The 20251-nt window shown below is 37.1% G+C and overlaps 2 protein-coding genes across 3 annotated transcripts; both read right to left on the minus strand.

The window, feature by feature from the left end:
- Window positions 1-993: 993 nt before the first annotated feature.
- Window positions 994-11074, minus strand: LOC18050210 (protein NRDE2 homolog). Of its 2 annotated transcripts, none has more exons than XM_006441305.2 (10): window positions 10456-11074; window positions 9484-10240; window positions 8228-8843; window positions 7843-8014; window positions 6961-7321; window positions 6154-6264; window positions 4988-5339; window positions 2820-3045; window positions 1810-2031; window positions 994-1475 (listed from the first exon to the last, which is right to left on the minus strand). In XM_006441305.2, exons 1-10 carry the CDS (start codon window positions 10896-10898, stop codon window positions 1331-1333), a joined length of 3405 nt encoding a protein of 1134 aa, XP_006441368.1. In that variant the 5' UTR covers window positions 10899-11074; the 3' UTR covers window positions 994-1330. The 2 variants fall into 2 exon arrangements, with proteins under 2 accessions (XP_006441368.1, XP_024043896.1); XM_024188128.1 differs by having other exon boundaries at window positions 9484-10281; window positions 10456-10539.
- Window positions 11075-16887: 5813 nt separating this feature from the next.
- Window positions 16888-19515, minus strand: LOC112099619 (protein FAR1-RELATED SEQUENCE 5-like). Its single transcript, XM_024187036.1, has one exon. It carries the CDS (start codon window positions 19513-19515, stop codon window positions 16888-16890), a length of 2628 nt encoding a protein of 875 aa, XP_024042804.1.
- Window positions 19516-20251: the final 736 nt, after the last annotated feature.

Genomic DNA, 20251 nt, shown 5'->3' on the forward strand with positions numbered 1-20251 from the left:
CTATTACTTTTAAACTAAAACGTTTGGTAAACACTTGCTATTGTAATTTAAAAACTAACTTGATTCTATCTCACACTTGTTAATAAACCTATAATATCTTTATTATTTTTGTCAAAATTATTGTTCAAGTCATGTTTACCAAACTATCAACTTCTATTTTATAGTTATGGCTTTGTTAGTTAAGCCACTAAAGCCTGACATTTTTTTTTCCTTTTGCCAATTTACCTTAACCTATCCCTAATGTGAATGAGATTTAATCATTCAACATTTTCTACCATTTCAAGTAATTTGGCAAAGACAAATGAGTACCAAAACCACAAATTTGACTTGTCACTATTGAAACTTTCTACTTATAATAATGACATTAATGCAATGTGTGTATGTGTTTTTTTTTTTTTTTTAATAAAAAAAATTCCATTGACAGAGGGACAAACAATTGTCTCAATGGAATGTCGTGTCCACCTCAAAGTCCATCACCACCACCAAAGGAGGCTCAAACACCATCATCAACCAACGGCAATGGTAGTACCACTAACAAGCTAGCAATGATTCTAGGAGCCATAATTCAATTTTACTTAGTACACACTGTGCTATGCAAGAAATTGTAATCGTTTTGAATCATATTCTTAGAATCAAAACAATATCTTTAGCAGCATTTGTGTTTACCCCACCTGTGCCAACAGTTTGAACTATTCAGATTGGATGGAGTGAATGAACTAGAATTCTTTGCATGACTCATGATTTAATTGTTGAAATAAGCTTCAACTATTTCCTCGGATATGATTAAAGAATAAATGAACAGATGTTTCCAAATTCTGACGTCTCTGAGACGCTAAAAACATTCTTTGCATGCAGCTCTTTGTGTTGTCATTGTAGAAATCGGAGCCAAATTCAAGATCTAACTTCGAAGATTGATGCAATTGATTATTGATTTTAACCCTAAAAAGATTTTTCAGCTTAAGGAACAGACCTAGCTACTAACCATACATGATATATCAAAAAGAAAAGAAGCTTCAATTGATGAGCATTGGAGGCCCTGCTTCAATGGCGTGCAAGCTTAGAAAAGAGAATGGAGTACCTTGAACAAGCGTTTTCTCATTCTCCTTTGCTTTTTGCTTGAAGACTGGTTTGCAACTCACTTTACCCAGGAGACATCCACGCAATTCTACAGAGCTTTTCTTTTTTCAATTTTATCCAAATTCAGGTCATTGTTACTTGTCCAAAAACCAAAGCATTCACATCTGCATAAACACTTCATTGTCCAGTATGAACTGGAAACATCTTCAAATTGCAGAGGATGAAACTGCTTACATACAGCTCACTGGATCATCTATGCATCTTGCAAAAGAATTTCATAAATATCTGTCCGCAGGTTCAGTTCCTTATCTCGCATCACTTCTTGGAGATCTGACAGCTCTTTTGCTGTTAGGATAGAGTTCAGTTTGAGAAAACCATCAAGCCATAACCTCTTTGACCTGAAAAAAATATTGATTTCAACCAAAATTCTCATGGAGAGTTCCAAAAATGAGCATCAAGAGAATTAATCACTCTTTCTAAAATAACTAAAAGTTAACATTAACACATTTATTAAAAGGGTTAAATATTGGTTGAGTCGGTTGATGACCCATAGAGACAAAAGGATACTAAAGAAAAAAAAGCATGTAACTTTGTATGATTTTAGATGTTCAGAAACCTAACTGGCTACATGCCAGTTGCAACCCTACCTGGTTCTCCCTGTTAGTATAATACAATTCAAAAATAGAAAACACATCCATGTTTAAAAACATCATCGAAGGCGCAAGCTCTCACCATGGGCAAGCATGAATAGCTCGGAAAAAGATTCGCCTGGCAGCAAATGGATTGCTAGCAATATAAACCTCATATGCAATATACCAACGCCAGAGTACAACAGAGCATCGTACTGTATCATTTGCCAGCGCCCTTTCAAATAATCCACGGATTCTATGCGGTGGGCCTTTCCGGCTCATCTCAAATGCCAATGCAAAAAGTGAAACAACTAGAGATGGTTTCCTAAAGCAAATATACAAATACAAAAATATCAAGACCAACAAACACATGGATAATGTAAAAACAGGACTCTAAAGAATCAGGGTCGTGTCAAAAGACATTTCATGGTAAACCCAAAAAATGCGTGTAAGAATAATCTAATTTTTGAAGATGCAATGACATTAATTAATGATATAGTAAAAAATTTTCCAGAAGAGAGAAGAAAATGAAAATGTTAAATGCATGATTCCCATCAATCATAACTGACTGAAAAACCACATAAATACTTCTTCGATAGTAAGGAAGAGAAATAACAATCTCAGAAGCAGAAAAATGGCAATTTACAATTCGAGTATCATGCACTACAAATAAACATATCTTTTTCTTCTTTTATGTATTTTACGTAGCAAATTATTTAATCAAAGAAAAGATAAGATATAGAGAAACAGACAGCAGTCCACTAAAAGAAACTTATTAGAAAACAAAATGTAATGCCAATCTAAAGAACGAGTCTAGCCACAGGTTGAAGTTCTCTTGCAAAAATAAATGAATAAATAAATAACAAAAAGAAGGTAAACCTTCAGATGAGAAAACGACTGAAGCCGGCAGTAATGCTTAAATAATTGTAAAGCCACAAAAGATCAGAAAAGATAAAAAATGATAATTCCTTATATCAACATATACAAATTAGAAATATCAATGATATGCGGACAAGCAAGGAGACTGCTATCAAATTTCAGAATCCCCAAAGATTGGGCACAGTAAGTCTCAACATCTCTGAAATTTGGCAATAAAAAAATTGATTAACTTACTTGTGACAGTACAGGTCAAAGATCCACCGCAGCTTATTAGATGTGGTGTAAAGATTGCTAATCTCCACCAAAGTATTAAATAGTTTGGGACTGTAAGGATATATCTGGAGTCCGTGCAAAGTGGTCTCCCAAACTGTGGATAGACTTAATTGCATATGATGCCTCTGAAGCATCCTCACATTGAAGTTGAATAAAAATTCAAGTTGATGACTGCAGCTTCTTCTTTCTGCAAGTTAACAAAATCAAATTAGTCACAACAAAAGAACAAATCACATGATAATTATCCCAGAAGACGAAAGCATCCAGTTCTTGAGTGAGATAGACCCTTTTAATCATAACTAAAGCCAATAAAACAACATAAACTGCAGCACATATGAAAGAGATGGTATCACTTCCTTGTAACATACAATTTCTATTTGATTGTCTTGCATGACACAGAAAATTATACAATCAATTTCTTTCTCCTAGTCTTTTCAACCACACTAATTAGAAAAGAAATCCAGCTGACGCACGTGTGACACCAATGCTGTCAACTCAGAGCCAGATAATAATGCATCTAAAATTAATAAGATTTAAACATGCAGGGAAAAAAAGGTCAAAATTACAATTGTCTGCAACTTGTGGGAAACAGAAACATCAATCAATTCAACATATGTAATCATTACTGAATAAATCCTATAGTAACAGAAATATTTCAGATGGCATATTCAAACTAGAAAAATTGCACATATACATGAAGTAATTGAGGAGACAGAACAAATACAATAGTTCTAAAGCAAAATCATAACTTGCATTAAGATAAAAGAAAAGAAGTTTGCTACAATAATTCCAATAACCTTTGCAAATAGGTAACACCGAAAGAGCCTCAAGACTAACTAAATACTTGCACTAGATGATGGAAAAGTTATTTTAATTTGGAGGTGTGTGTAAAGTATCAGAAGAAAGAAACAGTTCTCTTCAAAACCAAGCTCGTTAGGGAAGTACATACCACAACACTATCTCCTGTTACCAGAATACATCATAAAACTTCCATTTATTATTATTGTTTTCAACATATTCAGTTGATAATCTTAAGCAACAACCATGACAATTATAACTACCAATCTACCATAAAGGAACTAAAAAAGTTTATCCTTAATCTGTGAGAAACAAAAACAAGCACAATGATCCCATTTATTCCTGAGCTATCAACACTAATACCAGTAGTTTGCTGGCTGGCACAATTTGGAAACCTGTAACGAACCCAGGTCTTCAAACCAGTTTGATCCTGTTTTTGCAGATCCATTGGGCTACAATACTTCTTTTGACACAGAGATAAATGAATATTCTCAGTCATTGAGAAAGCTTTTCAGTATTGCTGGAACAATCTCTACTCTAGTACGAATGTGATTCTATGGCTTCAAAACCAACGGCATACTGCTCAGGAGCTTAAGTCTATGATTGAACTAACTATTCTAAGGTTGCTGGAATGAATTTATATTGCTTCCACACCCATATGTAAAGGAACTAAATTGTGGATATTCTTGGCAATAAGGTTTGTCTCATGCTTCTTTAATTTAGTGGGATCAACCCCTGCCAAGTTACAAAGAGGGCCGGTTTTCTATGCACAGAACCAATTCAAACAAATAAATTTCCAAGATTGTGCACAGCGTGGAGTTTCCTTTTGGATGGTTATATTTGCAATTGAATCGTTTTTCTCTCCTCTTGTACCGTTTCAACACTAATAAATGACACCTTAAGCACCTAGTCCTATTTAACCAAAAGGAAAGTGATCAATTATACTGGTTTGCATACAATCCAATTACTATCTGGTGCATTTAATTATTTCACACAACTCAAACTACCACTTAAACCAGTTCACCATCAAATAGTTGACTGTTTTGCGAAGTGAAATAACTTTTACACTAAATAAATGAAATAAAAATTGGTGGCAATTCTCAAATGACTAGATGAACGTTTAACTAGGAAGCTCTTGCACCAAATGCAAGCTACCAGACGACATCATTGTTTCTGAGAATCGATTTTATGCATGCATACATACATGCGCAATCATTCATAAACAAACACAAAACATGTGTGTGGGTGCTAGTGTGTATTTTGCATTAGCTACATTTTATAGGCTTCTGAACCACAATGATTCAAAGAAAAGCACAGAAAGGATAAATTACCCGGAAGCACCATTGCAAAAGCCTGATGTAAAACTTCAATACCTGCAGTCCATCCATTGGTCAGTTCTTCAAACAACGCTGCTGAACAGATGAGAGCAATAGATTGATCACTAACAGCACCGCGCAACCAAGCTGATCGTACTGCTTTAATTCTTTCCATATACCCTTGATGAGCTCTTAGCACTTGCACATTAGATGGTTGACATTTAAATGGAGTATATGTTGAACCACTTCCTAAGCAAGATAGGACCTGTATGGCACGAAGCGATGAATCTGGATCACTGCCAGAATTGCTGGAAAGCTCCACTTCAGCATACCACAAATATAACAGAGGAGCATTAGACTTTAGAACCTGTTCATGTGAGCAAAAGCTAATATTAGACTAGCTTCTGATAGCCAAAGCCCTACGACCTTGGATCAAATCTAAACTTGAAAAACAATCTTATGCGCATAGAGACTAGAGAAAGAGAATATTCAACAGTGACAGCGCTCAAGAGAAAAGCAAGATCAAGTGACAGATAAATTAAAATTGCATAAGTGTAGATTCTAAGGAATAGAAGACAAGTCATCAATTAGAAAAACAATGATGTAATTACCTATCTTCTATATTCTTAACCTGCCAACCCACAGACATGTTTAGAGATATAAATCAAAGAAATCAAATACATTTGAAACAAGAAGCACCTAAGGCTAGACAATTCAATACACATTTCCATCTTTACGTATTGATAAATTGATATCCAACTCTAGAATCCATAAGACACTCAATTTTCTATGCCTATACAAGACAAAATTAGCAATCAAGGATCTGTGATTAAGAGAGAGAGTTGAGAAAAAAAAAAAATTAAAGTTGCTCCACGATACAGATCCAATTATACAGATGCCCTGATCTTTTCAAGTATTACCAACAGTTTCCAGCTAGAGAACATACTCAGACGGGAGCTTGGCCAAAAGCAGATCCGTATGTTGAAACATAGTCATATAATGTGATTCAAATTATTACCATGCTGAATCTCAAATTAAAGTAATCTAAATTGGAACTTGGTTTCTTAAATAAAACTTGTTCTACAAGTAGCAAGATCACAATCACTTCCGGTCTTTAAGCACAAACAAACTTCTGCATCTATGACATAACAAGACACATCCATCCAACCATTAGATTTTACCAGGGGAAGGCCTTCAATAGATGACAATGCCATGTCAAACACTCTTCTTGCATGATCAATATTCCCAAAGAAAGCTTCTCTTCGTGCATAAACTCCACAAAGCAATACATCCTAAACAAATCAAATTATAAAATCAGGGATAATAATGCAAAGCAAAACTAAAAATTACCAAAATGTCCTTAATTTTGGTTCTCTTCTTTTCCGCTGGCTACAAAGCAGGGAGGGAGAAAACATATTTTGCACTGAACTTCAGTTTTCTTGACCTCTTATTTAGAAAAAATTAAAAAAAAAACCATTTGATTACATCAAGGACATCAATTATTAAATTCATTTTAAATTCATGTGCTCTAATCATTCTCTCATTACTTTTACTCTTATACACATTAGATAACAACAATGTGGAACTATATATAAGTTGGTGGGTATAAATTCAGTTTCACTAAAACTATGCTAAAAAGGCATATGGAGGGAATCAAAAGTAGTTTCATGCTGTGAAGCATTATATAGATCAACAGAAGAACAAAACTACAAGAATTAAGTTTTCCTGAAAAACAATTACATAGGCATAAAAACCACCATCCCAACAATAGTTACAATTTTACTCAATTACGTAATCAGGCAATTAGCCACATTGGATTCAGCACACCTGTACTTAAAGTTTGATTATCAAAAAGAATACCACAGCCTGACTATATCTAATTAGCATAAATACCTGCAAACTAGTTAATCCCCAAAAAGAATACCACAGCCTGACTATATCTAATTAGCATAAATACCTGCAAACTAGTTAATCCCCAAAAAGAATACCTGTCGATCACTTTTCAGAAGGCCTTTTGCCAAAGCTCGGCATGGGGTAACAGAACAGCCAGACAAATTCATTTTAGTAACAGAAAGCTCTTCAGCAACAAGAGCTGCTTCTTCCAGGACATAATTACGTGGAAAAACTGTTAAACAAAGTAAAATAGCATTTCGAAGAAATTCCATCATCTTGGTCCTCCTAGAGATGTCATTGCTGCTGCCCAAAAGGATATCCAGACTAAAACTGCTTGAAGTGCTCTGTGTCTTCGCTGGATCATCATCAATCTTTCCCAAACTTTCTGATAAGAAATCAGGCAATGTCTCTAGGGTAAGAAGATTCTCATTCCAGCTTGAACTGTTTGTACAAATACTGGAAGAAGAGAGGAAAAAGAACACAGAGAAAGAAATAACACATAAAAAATCCATGAACACTTGCATTAAAAGATAGCAAAAAGCAGTGCATAGAAACTTATACACTAGTTTATTAACATATGTAAACAAGATTTCACTATACTAATGTGCCTAAGTATCCAATGTTTACAGTCTAAAAGACACACAATGATAGTTTGTGATGGTTCTACGCAATCTCATAATGGTTCATTATTCCGGTAAAAACAGTGCAATATTCGATAGAAGAACTTTGAGAGCTCAGAAAACTTATAGGTAATAGGAATACAATTCAAAATCTTGTATGTATATAAGTAAATGAATGAATAAGAAATCAAATTGGTCTTCACATAAATAGAGGATTCAATAAGAAAACAAATTGATCAGTTTCATTAGGAAGAGGGGGAAAAAAGAAAAAAGGAAAAGGAGCAAATTTTTAATGACACCAAATTAAAAGAAAAAACTGAAAGAGATTCAAAAGACATAAAGTTTATAAAAACTTACCCCTGAGATACTTTACCACCAAAGAAATGGATGAATTGGTATAGTAGAGATAAGCGAGCTTCTTCTGAGCTTAACGAAAACAGGTATTCCCTGACATCTTCATAAACTATGACCTTCAAAAGCTGCTCATCTGCTTCTCCATCCTCAGTTGCATCACTAAGAGGGATCCCAGCTGTTCCACAGTCAAATTCGGTCAACTATATGTATGGGACTAATTTTTTCGTATTTCTGGTTAGAGGCACACGCTGATAGATAAAACTAACCATCTTTCTTTCCTAATAGCATTTAGCTACCTTAGACTCACCACAAAATCAGAAAGAAACAATAGTAAAAAACACAAGCATGTAGAGACAAAGAGAAAGGATGAGAAGAAAGGAGAGACCACCTTCAGAGTGAACAGGCATCCAGTGATCACAATCTCTTGATGACTCTTCTTCTGCCCATCTAGTCCAGGTTGAAGTGTCTTTAACCTCAGCATTGGCCCCAACATCAATATCAATGCCTAAAAGTTTTAGCAAATTTTCAGTATCATCTTCCTGCTTCATGACTTCTTTCTCAATTTCAGCCTCCTCAGCAGACACATTGTCATCACCTAATTCTTCGGAATTTGTACTATTTCCCTTACTTTTCGATATCGGTTCTGACCAACCAGTCCACCCTCCTTTTTCATTATCATGCGAAGTCTCCTCTTTCACAATCCTTTGTCTATTTTCTTCCTCTTTCTCTAACCATGCAGACCAACCAAGGGCTCCCTCTTCTCCAACTCTTGCACCATCACCATTCCAAAAGTGCTCAAACAATCTGTGTTTACTTTGCTCAGTTAGAAGTAATGAAGGGCAGAACAAACTAAATTCAATTTCAGCCTGGAATAAAGCTGTGGCCAACTCTTGGTAACCAGCCTGCCACTCCAACCTGCAAAGACTGAGGAATATATCAACCAGACCTAGTTCCAGTTGGATAATAGCAGGATCCAGGGAAGCAGGCTTGACAGTTTGGTTAACCTGCATCAGAAAGCCATGGAATTTAAACTGAGATATGAAAACTTATCACCAGGATATTGAATTCAAAATATGAAGGAAATCCATTCATCCTTGAAAAGTTTGAAAAATAAAAATAGATATAGGAAATGACAAACAAAAACACAAGAGATATGTGCATATATATAAGAAAGAGAAATAGATGCATAGCCCCCCCCCCCCCCCCCAAAAAAAAAGGTACCAATGACAACAAACTCCAATATTCCAAGGTGGAGTAGCACACAAGTTTACCCAGTATATTCAATGGCTGAAGGATGCCTTGCATTTCCTAATTTTCCCAAATGAAGAAACATAACACCTACAAGACATGCTAGCCAATTTATTATCAATTAATTGATAAATAAGACGAACATGTTTAAGGTTCTTATAACGTGGCATTATTAAAAGCTATCATGTGTCAAGTGGTTATTAAAAATATTATTTCTCTTCAACATGGTGATACGTAAGAGGACCACATTTATGCCACATCCACTTTCTAGCATTACTCATTTATTTGGCACCAATATTTCAAAGCATTTGCAACAGAGACTTAACAGATTAGATTATGAAACTGCATATTTCATAGCAGCGTACAAGAAAATATTTACAATATTAACTTAAGAACCTGCCTAAACTGCTTGATGCATGCAGCAGATAGAGCCTGGATTGCATGTGCATACATTTTCCTCAACTCTGACACCTTAAACCTGGAAAACTCCCCTTGAACAACACGTAAGAACTCTCTCCACAATTTGTAACTCCCCGAATGCTGCATGAGTATCTTTTCCCACCTACGAATTAATACATCAGTGCCATCCCTACTCTGATAAGCTTTCATAAGAGAAAGCAACAGTTCTTCATTATCTGGATTGAGCTCAACTGCCTTTTCCAATATACTAATCTTCTTTTCAAGAATCTGCAAACGAACACCTCTCTTCGATTCCTTACTCCCAACAACGTCTTGAAAGTCAGCAAACTCTAACCAACCCTTTACATCATAAGGATGCTCCCTTGTCAATTTGTTAAACTCCTTTGTTTTCCGCAGCACTTCATCCTCCCATGATTCTTCAAGAATTGAATTATCATCATGACCCTCAATTGACATTTCGGTCCCTAATAAAGGTATAAAATCTTCACCATATTCACTAACCGCAGACTTTTTTGGCAAAATAAGACGAACGTGCTTAAGGTTCTTATGGCGTTCAAAAGCTGCATACTTTGAAGACCAATATCGACCACCTGATTTCACTTTACTGTCCATTTCATTCACATCATAATCTCCATCCAAAACAGAACCACTCTTATTCAACCTAACAAATCCTTCTGAATGAAACCTAGACAATTTCTCAGGATCATAAGCCTTATATCTTGGCACATCCATTCTGCATCACCATAAGCCAGCAAATGAGCTTCAAACATCCAACTTCAAAGCAATAACATCGAAATGTCTCGTTTAAAATTACATTACAAATTTTATACGTTCAATTTTGTAGCAAAATCATCAAAACAGTTCGTTTAGCTTATATTTAAAATTGTATACATTTAATGAATTTCGGAACAATAACATCAAGAAAACGGTGTCGTTTGAGTTAGTTACCTGTAAAGACGACCGTAGACCAAATTATCGCGGTCTCCATGAGAATCGAAGTAATAATCCTTCGATTTAGCAGAAACGAAAGAGTCGAATTGATCTCCTCTCTCTTTGGATCTCCTTCTCTTCCTCTTCTTTTTCTTGTCTCTCTTCTTCCTTTGTCTCTCTTCATCAGACTCTTCTTCGAGTAAGTCGTAGGAAGGCGACAGAGACGGCCGCGGTTGGTCGTCTTTTTCTTCATTGTCATCGCTCTCGTCTTTGTAAGCTGATGCTGCTGCTGATACGGCGTCGTCTACGACGGCGAGGTCGGCGGTGAAACTTCTGTTGCAGAGCCACTGACCAGCGTTTTGGTTGTTGATAGACGGAGATATTTGCTGTTCAGAAATAGAAGGAAACAGAGGAAAAAGTGAGGGATTTGATTTCGCTTCTTCGGGCATCTCCTCCGCCATTTTCAAATTGAAATTTACACTTCAAATTGATAAATTCCCAAAACACTCAACAAATTCGAGCTAGTATCCTCGCTTAAGGGTATGTTTGGGATTGCATTTGCTTCCAAGGAATCGACTTTATAAATAATTTGGAGGGTGCTTGATAAATGAAGATTTTTTGACAAACATTTCTAAAATAATTTACCACGTGGATGTTTGATAAGTGAGAATTAAAAGTATAATGTTTATGTGCAGGGTCATCCTGTGGTGCCACAGTGACACGGTGCCACAGTTTTTTGTCTTTATTCTGTGAAGCCATTGGATGGTTACTCGTTCAATCCAACGGTTTAAATTAATTATTGGAGAAAGGCCGCGAGAACTGACAACCTTTGTAGCCGGTTTTGGGTGAGTGTAATACCATCTAATAGTGAGCGTGCATTTCAGGATCTTTGATCTACGACATACCGTTTCAGCGATTTCATTTGAAAATCAATCTGTAGACAAAAAGTGAACACACGAAATTGGTATTCCTGGATCGCAATTATTGGTGGAATATTAGCAAACGGTTGATGTGTACATGAATATGTCCGCGCAGTTGTAGGGAGGCGATGGTGAAATAAAAAAAAAAAATTCCCGGCATGTGCATTCGAAGGAATTTCTGATGCTGAAAGTGTGGGCATATCGAATGATCCAACGTAGTAGGTAATTCGATATAAACTTGCAATTTGTTTTAGTTGGAATATTTATAAAAGACGTTTTTAGGGTTAGTTGAATAGTTGGTGGAAGAGTTCAGTAAACGAGTGGTAATGGGGAAAATTTTCGATTAAGTATGTAAACAGGGGTCATCAAAGAATGTGATGTTACTAGGGAGGACTGATTTGAGGAATCTCACTGCACTAATTGCCGGTTTGAAGGCACAAGAGGGACTTAAAAGTGTTCGACGATGAATTGAAATTTGTTAGTAAGTAAATATCTTTTGTAAGTATCAATTAGTTATATGGGTAATTGATGAGGACATACATTTATGGCATGTTCTTATAATGAAATTGTTAACTTTGTTTTATCTTCTGGTCACCAATAATGTATGGATGAGATGTTAGTGTTCAATTGTTAATTTGATTGTTGGAATCAATTAGCATGAATGTGTTTCTTAGAAAATCAAGAATGTTGATGGGCATTTAATGTGTGAAGCCCCTCGAAATGAGTCTATGAAAATGATTGATTAACATTGTAGACGGTGGCATGGTTGTTACAGATAAGTCTGTTTATAGACTGTGATCTTATTGTTGTGGTTTTACACATACCCTGTAATTAAATTCTGTAAAATCAGAATGGTGCAGTTCGTTAGAAGCACTCATTTATAATTTCAGTGCAGCAATGAAGGTAGGGGAGGTTCGCAAGCGAAAATGTAGGGACGTAAACAGCTTGAACGAAGATATGGAAGGCAATCGAACAATAGAACGTAATACCCATTATGGATTCATCAGCTATTTGTAAGTATGTTTACTATCCGAATAACTAAATTTTATCAATGACGAGTGGATTGGAAATGATTTGAGTTACTTTTAGTGGTGCAACTGTGCGTAAAATGAAGGCAACAGATGCAAACACCAGCATTACAAGAGAGGTGCGTTAAATGGAAATAAAATTTAGTGTACCGCAACACCTTTTTAATTGGCAATAAGGTGTATGTCTGTGTGTTTCTATTAACTGCAGGTTCGAAGGGAAATTGCGACGTCATTTAAAAATTTACCACCAAAGATGAAATGGAAGTACAAAGTCCGAGTCGAACAAGCAGTCAAAGGGGAAGCAACTAACACATATTTTACACGATGTGCACCAGACAGATTGGCAGCAGCTGTTACAAATCTATCTGATGAACAAAGAGCAGCTGTATGTGAAATGGGTATGGGGAGCGTGCTTGAGTTGAATAGTGGTAGGCTGAAAAGGAAGCTTTGTGGTTGGTTGGTAGATAGGATTGATGTATGTAGGCGCGTTGTAGTTTTGAATGGTAATGAGGTAGAGCTCAGTGCTAATAGCTTTGGTCATGTCATGGGATTAATAGATGGGGGCATGCCTTTAAGATTACAGGGTGACATCAAAGAAGTTGAATCATATGTAAAGATGTTCAGTGCATCATCTACAGGAATCAACATCAAGAAATTGGCAGAAATGTTGAGTAATTCGACGGCAGCCGATGATAGGTTCAAAGTCACATTTATGTTGTTTACTCTATATACTGTTCTATGTCCCCCTGGTGGAGTACACATAAGTTGTAATTTCTTATTTTCTTTGAAAGATGTGAACTGTATCCAGAAGAGGAATTGGGCCACATTTTGTTTTCATAAATTTCTTGAAGGCATTACTAGGTACAAGGAAGAGAAATTGGCATACATAGGCGGCTGTCTTTTGTACTTAGAGGTGATATCGCATCTTGGAATGATATAGTGTCAATATTTTCCTTCACTTTGTTCAGTTGAGTAACTGACTATAATTTGCATTGTTGTTTTTGTTTATTCCAGATGCTTTATTTTAATTCTATAGTGTATGGAAAAGTACAAAGAGACAGGTCTATGTGTCCCCTGGCCTTGTGGAACGTAGATGAGATAAAGCGGTTGATGAAATGGATAGAGAATAAAGGTGGTTATAGTAGCGATGAGGTAATCTGAAAAAGGAATTGTAAATTTGTGGGATTCTATGAAAGCAAATAATATGCTTACAATGAAAAACGTGTGATCCATGAATACTGCTTTTCAATATGTCCTTGCTTTACATTTATTGTAGTTGGATGTTACATATATATTTGGTTCAGCACTTTACTTATAACTTCGTACTTGTAAAATTGTTTTACTAGATACGAGTCTGTGCTGCATCTGTAATAAAGGCGAACTCAAGGTCAGATGGATGCAGTATGGCTGTGGAAGAAGATTTTAGAGACTCGGATGTTAGACAGATGACAACAGCCCCGGGAATGACGAAAATAAAGTCAGTTAGTCAATTGGATAAGGCAGTAGTGATATCAAGTAGGCCATCAGGATATGTTGAAAATTTAAAGACGGATGGATCGTGCCGCAGTAACCATGGCAATAACGATAAGGGGAAGGACTGGAGTGATGCAACCAAAGGAGAGGGAGTTTGCACCAACTGTGAGAGTAAGCAATTGTACAAAAGTGCAGCAAGTGGCAGTATGTACCAGAATAATGAAATCAAGGAAAAAGATGTTTGTGAAGATGCACAACATATGGATTTAATTGATGTAGCAGATTTTGTCATGGAGACTCAGACGTCCCCACCATGCAGTGAAAGCTTGCATAGTAACATAAGGATTGAGGTTATCTGTAACTAATAAAAGTTAAATCTGAAATTTGCATCTTCTTTTAGTTGTTTTTGGTTAACCGAATGTAATTTATGTTTTATAATTTTGTAATTATTATGAGGAAAATATGTTGCAGGAGCCTGCTGTGGTGCAGAAGTGTTCAGAACCGAATAAAAAGACTGGGAATGTAGTCCATCCAAAGTCACCACTTAATCAGATAGGTGCTGGCAGAGCACGTTATCGGGTTGGACCATATGTGATGCAAAGACCTTTGAGTACTGATGACGAGATGTTGATTAACTTCTGCATGGATGAAAATTTGAATAAGGGGTAACGTATTACTTATGTCGTTGAATTAGTACTGGCATTCATATAAAAAGTTACTTGATTGTGTTTGAGCTTCGAATAAACGGACTTAATTGTAGGAAATCAATAATTATGGCAAAAATGTCTGCATGATAGATTTTCCGTTGCAGGGAAATAGTTTTTAAGACGAACTTCAATTGCATCAGCAGACATGATATTATGTGTCTCTCTCCTAGAAGTACAATCAATGTGAAGGTACAACCACCTTCTGTCAAGTGCTGTACTTGTATGAATAATACATACACATTTTATAATGATTGCTCTTGGAATTTAATGGGGCTTGACGTTTTTGTTATTTGTTTATATGTTGAATGAAGTGAATACCCCTTACATGCAAGTGTTAATACTCGTACTTTTCAGATTGTTTCTGCTGTCTCAGAATTGTTATCTGCGAATGCGAGTGTAAACGTGGGAAACAGTAATTTCAGCCTTTTTCTGCCAGCGTATTCTGCTGTAAGGACTTTGTGTTATATTGCAATATTAAAATTTTATCCCCTAAGGGACAGTTTAACATAAAATTTCGTGTGTTCATTCAATATGGTGCATCTGTTTACTATGCATGTAAGTTGAGATATTGTTCTTGTAATTACATTTAACTAGAGCATTACAAATATTTGTTATTCAAGTTTGGCAACCCACTATTTCCATTGCCTATAATTTTAGTTTCGGCTGTGATAGCGTTGATGTTCTATAAACTGTACAGTTGCACGATAACATCAGTGGGGACCCCACAGACCTTACTTTTGGTATTAAACAATTTATCAGTGGTGATTTATACCTGGCGAATATTGGTTCGTGTAAGCAAGTAAGCATTTTTTACTTAAGCAATCAGCAAACCTCGTTTTTAGTTAATTTTGATGTTATCTGTCAGTTTATTTCACCCTGGTATTGCAATCATCAATAGATTTTTGTCCCGGTGAACCATGGTTTTACACACTGGTACTTATTGGTTGTATTAATATACGAAATGCGGGTGGAGATATGGGGTCCACTGCCCACTGCAATGAAGTCACAAATGTTCATTGTTGAATGCAAACGAGCGGTGAGTTACCAATGTAGATGCCAATCGAGTGTACTTTGTTGCCAAAAAAAATTACTTATAAATGAACCATTGTTGTTGTAAATAATCCTCCTTTGTTTTAAAAGGAAGTGTCAAATATTACTATTGTTATTACTGCAATCTATCGATTGACGGATGTTCCTGCAGCTACAATTCATTGAGATGGCGTTGCAACATTGTGGCTCAAATTGTTTATCGGGAAGGTTAAACATGAGCGAGTTCGTAATCCAGCTTTGTACCAGGCAGGCCAGTATACGTAACGAATCTGATTGTGCACTATATGTTATGTTGATGATGGAGAGACATAAAATGTGGTCATGCCTTTCGGAGGCAGAGGTGCGTAACATTTTTAACTGTTCAATGCTATAACCCAGGCCGTTAATATTAATTATGTATCCATTCAATTTTTGCTGCCTTGTACTTATTGTGTTTGTTCATTTCATTCAGATAAAGTTTGATTCAGATAGTGAGAGGGCACGCATTCTGATAGATCTCATGACATACAGTTTCAACTGTTTGAAGGACAATGTTCGTTTGAAGGCTGAGAAGCATCGATCGCGTGTTGACGATGAAGCCCATTCAATTTATGAAGCGATTGAAAAGAAGCGCGTACGACAGCTTCGGTGTGCGAGCCAAATGGGGCATGGTCGCCGCCATTAGCTGCATTTGATTTGACGTTCTATTGTATAAGTGCATCCATGCTTTCCGAAAAGAAAAAATTACTGGGTTTGACAGTTGCAGTTCATCATTCCAAAAAGCACAATCAACCACTGACAATTGTGAGTGATAAACAACTTATGTTTTGTTGCTGGCATATAACAATAAAGTTTCCATCGTGGATGCCGCAGTGTCTCACTACTGAACTTAATCATTTATGAGTTTACATTGCCGTCAATTTTTAATTTGTCAAGACGGCTGTTCCTGGAGTATTATATCAGTACATGCTGTTAGCTGAAATAACATCTTCTCTGAATTCTGCATATTATATGATACTGATACTTTGGCCTGGCCAAGTTACTGAAATATTCATTTTATGTTGTAGTCCTGAGGAAGATGCTTTATGTAGTAATTGAACTCAACGAGGGATTGAATGAAGTTACGCAAGTTGTGCTTATTTAAGCTTGGCATAGGTATAAAAATTGTTTCTCAACTGCCTCTTAAATATTCTTTTTTTTTTGTTGCAAAATTAACGGATACAGTGGGAGCAAAAAAATAGTTGTATTAAATCCCCAACCTCTAGATCTTTTTGGAGTAGCGCCAATATTCTTTTACAGATTCCAAATGTGGGCGTAGTTAGTTGGTGTAGAAGATGAGGTTGCAATGCAGTTGGATACACTTGCAAAGGCACTTGTGTTTAGAGTTGGGTCGGTTGATTGACTTGCTGTACTGGCTGAAAATTGCTGGAACCATGACTCTGATGTAGGAGAAAATTGTCTACCATTTTCTCCTATTTGCTGCCGCGACATAACGTTAAGGTATCGTGTGGGTTGTTGCGGCGCCTGGTTTGTGTCTGCTGCGTCTGTCGCATTTGGTCCCATTACATTACTACCACAAAAAAATTGCATGCAATGGCTTGAACAGTCATCCAGCTGCTGTCTTGTCCCTCCTCGTTTTTTGCACTTTCTAACATTGTGCCCTCGCTGACCACATCTGCTACATTTTCGTTGTTGTGGTTGTCCCATCTTCGTTTTTTTAACTGAACCTTTGGTAAGAACAACTTCCGGATCTTGTACTACTGTGTCTCTCCTCGCTAAAGGTTGCCTTGCTGGTTCTTCGGTGTGAGACATTGCCTGCAACTTCAAAGTCAACTGGTGAATATCTGTAATTGCCACATTGTATGCGGCCAAACTTGATCCAGCGAATCTTAGCAAACTTCGACATGCTGCATATATTTGGCCAATACGAGCCAGCTCCGTCATGTAATGTGATTTATTACAACTTATATCGGACGAAGTGTGAGCTTTTATCTTTGCAGCTTTACTCCATCGAGAAAGAATCATCGAACTTGGAATTTCTGTCATATTCTGAGCCTTGCACACAACAAATGAATGCGAGCATGGAATTCCAATTGTCTCAAGCAACTTGCAGGTGCAGGATAAGGTTTTGCTGGTCTCATTAATCACTACTTTCACCTCTTTTCCAACCGATCCAAACCGCCTAACCCTGTACGTTGTTGACATTATATCCCGGTCACACATTTCTGCAGTTAACAACGCTTCCTTGTCGATTTCTTCTCGTACGAGGCGAAACATGGCCCTTGTGAACTTTTCAGCTGCTTGCTGCTCATACATCTTTAAATGTGTAACCAAAACAGGACGTCCATCAGAACTGTTAAAGTCATCCTTCCCCTCTGCTTCCCTTTGTCGATCCATTAGTCGGTCCATCTGTTTAACAAATTCTATCAATCGGAGCCTTCTATTCACGTAATGGTTTAGATACGCATTCATTCCTTCTGACCTTTGAGTGCTTCGCATTCCCCCAAAAAACTTTCCACGCAAATAAGCCTCAGCCCACATATGTCTATCTTCAAACATCTTAACAACCCATTCATTTGCGGCAACATTATGGTTATCCACCATCAATTTCCATTTTCGGTCAAATTCTTCTTTTGTGTAAGCGTTCATCATGCAGCGGCGGAATTCCGTTGTAAATTCAGGGTTTTGAATATTTGTTTGAGCATTTCGGACCAAATGCCAGCAACACAACCTGTGTGAAGCTTCTGGAAATGTCTTGCTTATTGCATTTCGCATTGCTTTGTCCCCGTCGGTTACAACTGTCCTCGGATGCTTGTTGTTCATTGCTGTCATCAATGTCTCTAACAACCATGTGTACGTGTGTTCTGTCTCATCTGACAACAGAGCAAACCCGAATACAATTGTTCGCCGATGGTGATTTATCCCCAAAATAACCACGAGAGGCTTCCGATATGCATTGGTCTTGTAAGTTGCATCGAATGCAATAACATCACCAAATAATGCATAATCTGCGCATGATCCGCCATCGCACCAAAACAAGTCCCCAAGTCGATTGGAACTAGTGATTGTGAAGTCATAAAAGAATGACGGATCCGAGCTTTTTCTTCCATCGAGATATGATAGGCATGTCTCAGCGTCTGATTCTTTCAACGATGCATGCCTCGTGGCAGCCAGCCTATTTTCAACATCCCTCCTATTATACCCAACCTTGTCGTAACCTCCTGATCTGTCAACCATAAACTCGTGAATTTGAGATGGCTTCACGCCCACTTTATGTAATGATAAAGCTGCTGACAAGTCGGGACCCGTCACTCCTCTGTGAGACCTAATGTGGTGCACTAGCTGAGGCGGTGTTAAGTTGTGATTGTGGACGCGTTGAAGAAAACTACACGCCCATCGGCCAGTATCTTCATTGTAAATAACTCGAAATTGTGCTCTACATCCCGTCCTTGTAACAGCCTTGGCTTCTCGCCCTCTGCATCTGTTTTCCATGTGCTTTGCAGCCCTGAATCCCTGTCGGCTGCAAACCCACATTCTGCCAGTGATATTCCCCTTCACATTTCTGCGTTTATTGTGTTTCCGAATGCCGAAGCCAACTGTCCTTGCATATTCTTGGTAGCATATGCCAGCCTCCTCTTCACTTGCGAATTCTTTTGCTAACATTTCCGGAAGCGCACTCTCAGCCTCACTACAATCTTCAGTACACTGCTGTTGTTGAGTATCGTTCTCCAACTGACCACTTCCTCCACGGTTGTCGCCTTCGATGTTCAACTGCGGTTCAGCCACCATTCCTGCCCCTTCATTGTCTGTCTCCACTTCATTGTGAGCTGATGCATCTGAGCTGCGTTCATCGTCGGAAGTTACATTAATCTGGTACTGCATATCATCTCCGTCATACAATCCTTCGTCTGAATCAGTCATTGTGGTCATAGGTTCACCATCAGATAACGTCAAATTTCAGGTGGTTGAGATATTTTCTTCCTCTGTTAAAATATGTTTTGTCCGCAAGTTTATTCTTCTGCTTTCAGTACCTTCTACGAAACTTCTTTCAATAGGGTAGGCGGCACAAAGAAGCTTCAAGTTGGTGTCTTTTCCCGCGTGCAAGGATTTTTAAAACGCGAGGGAGCCCTTCACTTACCGCAGCCCAGCAGTTCAGCCCCGTCCCTTGGCCACTAAGACACGTGATATCATTCCCGAAGAAAATAATAAACTGGGTTATTTTTATAAACTTCCCCTGAGGTTTGAGGATGTTGCTAGTAGATGGGGAAACTTATTTTAATTTTAAAAGACCCCGTACCATAATTTATCTGGGGTTTTTATTTTTATTGACTAACTGTTCACTTTGATAAGACAATATTACCCGTAATAATAATTTATAGACTGACACAACTAAAGTACAAGGGCTGAAGCTTATGATGCGTAAATCACTGACTTTATTAACATTTTCGTCCTTTACAAGTACAAATATTCACAATTTTATAAGTAAATAAAACAATTATGTTCACCATGATCAAGTTTTTTATCTTTCCTTACAATATTAAAAAAAAATTACATATGTGCAAATTTATCAAAATTATGCTAGTATTTTTCTAATAAATTTTCTGGTTTTTCTCAGTCAATTCGCTGTGATTTTGTGTATGGCGCTTGCCGGAAAACG

The sequence above is a fragment of the Citrus clementina genome, unplaced genomic scaffold (assembly GCF_000493195.1).
Source record: "Citrus clementina cultivar Clemenules unplaced genomic scaffold, Citrus_clementina_v1.0 scaffold_3, whole genome shotgun sequence".
Lineage (NCBI taxonomy): Eukaryota > Viridiplantae > Streptophyta > Magnoliopsida > Sapindales > Rutaceae > Citrus > Citrus x clementina.